This window comes from Chaetura pelagica, unplaced genomic scaffold, assembly GCF_000747805.2.
Source record: "Chaetura pelagica isolate M959 unplaced genomic scaffold, ChaPel_1.0 scaffold138, whole genome shotgun sequence".
Classification (NCBI taxonomy): domain Eukaryota; kingdom Metazoa; phylum Chordata; class Aves; order Apodiformes; family Apodidae; genus Chaetura; species Chaetura pelagica.
The window spans coordinates 1,035,688-1,038,320 of NW_009954215.1; the positions used below are offsets into that span (position 1 = coordinate 1,035,688).

Genomic DNA, 2,633 nt, shown 5'->3' on the forward strand with positions numbered 1-2,633 from the left:
AGGGAAAAACAGCACAAGGAGTAATAATATACAGAGCATTTGAAATCGTGTGACACTCTCAAACTTAAAATTAGGAATGATCAGTACCATTTTCCTTCTTTACATCACTTTTTTCAGAGACTTTGCCCTTCTGATTCAGTTTCTCATCTGCAATGCGATAAACTCTAGCTCGAGCATTTACAAACATTGAAGTACTGGAGTCAAGAAACAGCCAACCTAAAGGGGAAAAGAAAACAGCAGCAGTTTGACATTTGCAATGTGTGTGTTTCAACCCAAAAGCCCTAAGTGTCTCATCTGGAATACCTGTGCTACCTGCTTGCTGTGTAGCTTAATACAAGACAGAAATGTCATGCAAATCTCACACTGTTAAGTAACAGCAGTTAAGTGGGAAGATGAAAGCATCATCTGTCAATAAAAACCTACGTCCTTATGGCTGGTTATGTAAAATCTAATTAGATACCTTCAGATGCTTGGTCATGTTAATTAAAAATATCAACATGTCACTGTTTCATGCATTAACTTGTATGGTTATTCAGTATTTACCTGAATTCTCACCAAAAGCTTTTTCACTTGCTTTCAGTGACTCCAGAAGATTTAGGAAAGTGACACAATCATACTGAGTTAAATACAGCAGCAAAGTACGTAGTATCTTCAAATCCTGGACCAAAGATTTTGTCTTAGCTCCAAGTTGATGCCAGAGAGGATCTAAATAGTGACGTATTGTCTAGAAATAAAAATTGGAAAGTTCAGGATGTCAAACATATAGTATACTAAACAAGGCAAGAATGCTTTTTTTTTTAAAATTCTTTATGGGAGGACAACACAAATTTTGCGAAGTTATTAAACATACCCACCTAAAGATGTGATGGTGAGGTATTTGTTTTGGTAAGTAACCATTTTTTGCAAAGTTAATATAATGTAAAACATTTCAACAATTAGCAGATGTGTATAATTTAACACTTTCAGTATATATTTTCCTTTACATATAATAATAAAATACTGGTAAAGTAAAAAAAAATCCTTTATTTTACTGGTACTGGCATGTGCCTTTAGTATTTTGTATCCTTTATAATTCTTTTTTACTTTATCTAAGTAGTGTCATATAATTTTCAATATAAGATGAGTACCATGCAGATATACAACCTACACAGCCTACGAAAAAACCCTCCAAATATTTAAAGTACAGAAGGCCTCACATCAAGATTAAATGCATGCATGTGTGTATTATGTATTATATATAGTGCTTCTCCTAATAGAGAAAAAAATAGAAGAAGGAAATTCAAGAGGAAAAAAAGGTAAGTGTGCATACTTATTTGCTGAAATTGCAGCCATCTCTATCACAGTAATAGTAGTAATATACCCACAATAATACCAACACACCAAAAACCCCACTGGCAACTGTAACATCACCATTACAGATCAACAGTTTCTCTCCTCGTACCAGTAACAGGAGAATACTCAGTTGCTGCTGGTTATTTATTTATTTTATAAGTAACATTTTTGCTTGCATGGCAGCCAGTTTAAAGGTTGACATCTCTTTAGTGAGACACAGCAAAACAATCAAAATGGTTACCTTGTCAAAAGGTTTACCAATAGCATTTTCTAAAGAAAGATCTTCTACTTCAAGAGCTGGATTACAACGTTTGAGTTCTCTCAGACAAGCGTTCAAAATGTCCAGGACTGAAGTCTGGATAGCAAGCATAGCAGGGGTCATTGACACATGTATTTCCACTACTTCAGGTTTATGCTTCTCTAAAAATGAGTTCACTGCTATATGAAATCTAAGAGGAAAACAACAAGAATGGTCTGCTTGACTTCAAGAGTTTGCATAAACTACATTTGTTTTAAACATTTACAAATATGTTAATTGCAAAATAAATAAATTTCTACTGATGTGAAGACTGCAATCTTATGAATAGCCTCAGAAAGCCATCTATTCTACAATTGTGACTAGTCATTCCAGTCATGCAAACCTATAGCATTGCTGAAGGATCCATGGAAAATTACTGCTTTGAACCCATGAATAGCTGAAGTGCCCAGTTTCATTTGTGGCTTTTTTTCCTGGAAGATTTAATGCTGTCACAAACTTGGCAATTTGGTTTCTATCTGTCAGCAAGAAATATTCTTCATACACAACATACATGTAAAAGAACATTGAAAAAATAAATCTAGCATGTAGGAAGAGATGCATAGGGTTTCATCACATGTGGAAACAAATACTTCAATGAATGGCAGAACTAAAAGACTATATTGCTCTTACTTCATGGCATAAATAATCTGTTCAGTAAGTGAATTCTTTCTTAAGCCATTAACAATGTCACTTTCTGCTGTGATTTGTATTGGCTAAAAGGACAACTACGCTATAAGGTTCAGCTCCCTACAGATTTAATTTGGTTCTCTGTTTTCAAAAACACTTACAGAAATTTAGCATCTTAAGACCACTTTTTCTGTCAAAACTTGAATAACGTTTGTTATTCAGATTAGCAGCGTGACCTCCTCATACACCATCTTCATGGGAAGCCACTGTAACATCCTTCATCTTTGTTTAAGGTTAAACTCCAATGAGGTGAAGAGGTGCCTTACCTGGGCCACAGATAAAGTTTCTTGACAAAAAGATTTCTCATCACTCTTTC

General features: G+C 34.6%; 1 protein-coding gene across 1 annotated transcript in view; it reads right to left on the reverse strand.

Annotated features, from left to right (window-relative positions):
* Window positions 1-2,633, reverse strand: part of ERCC4 (excision repair cross-complementation group 4) — a 14,636-nt gene that overhangs the window by 6,661 nt on the left and 5,342 nt on the right. Inside the window, exons 4-7 of the mRNA XM_010003286.1 lie at window positions 2,584-2,633; window positions 1,574-1,781; window positions 544-724; window positions 88-216 (exon numbers count right to left, since the gene is read on the reverse strand). The exon at window positions 2,584-2,633 is cut by the window's right edge and continues 1 nt beyond it. Of these exons, the coding sequence (XP_010001588.1) occupies window positions 88-216; window positions 544-724; window positions 1,574-1,781; window positions 2,584-2,633 (568 nt within the window). The remainder of the gene's footprint in view (window positions 1-87; window positions 217-543; window positions 725-1,573; window positions 1,782-2,583) is intronic.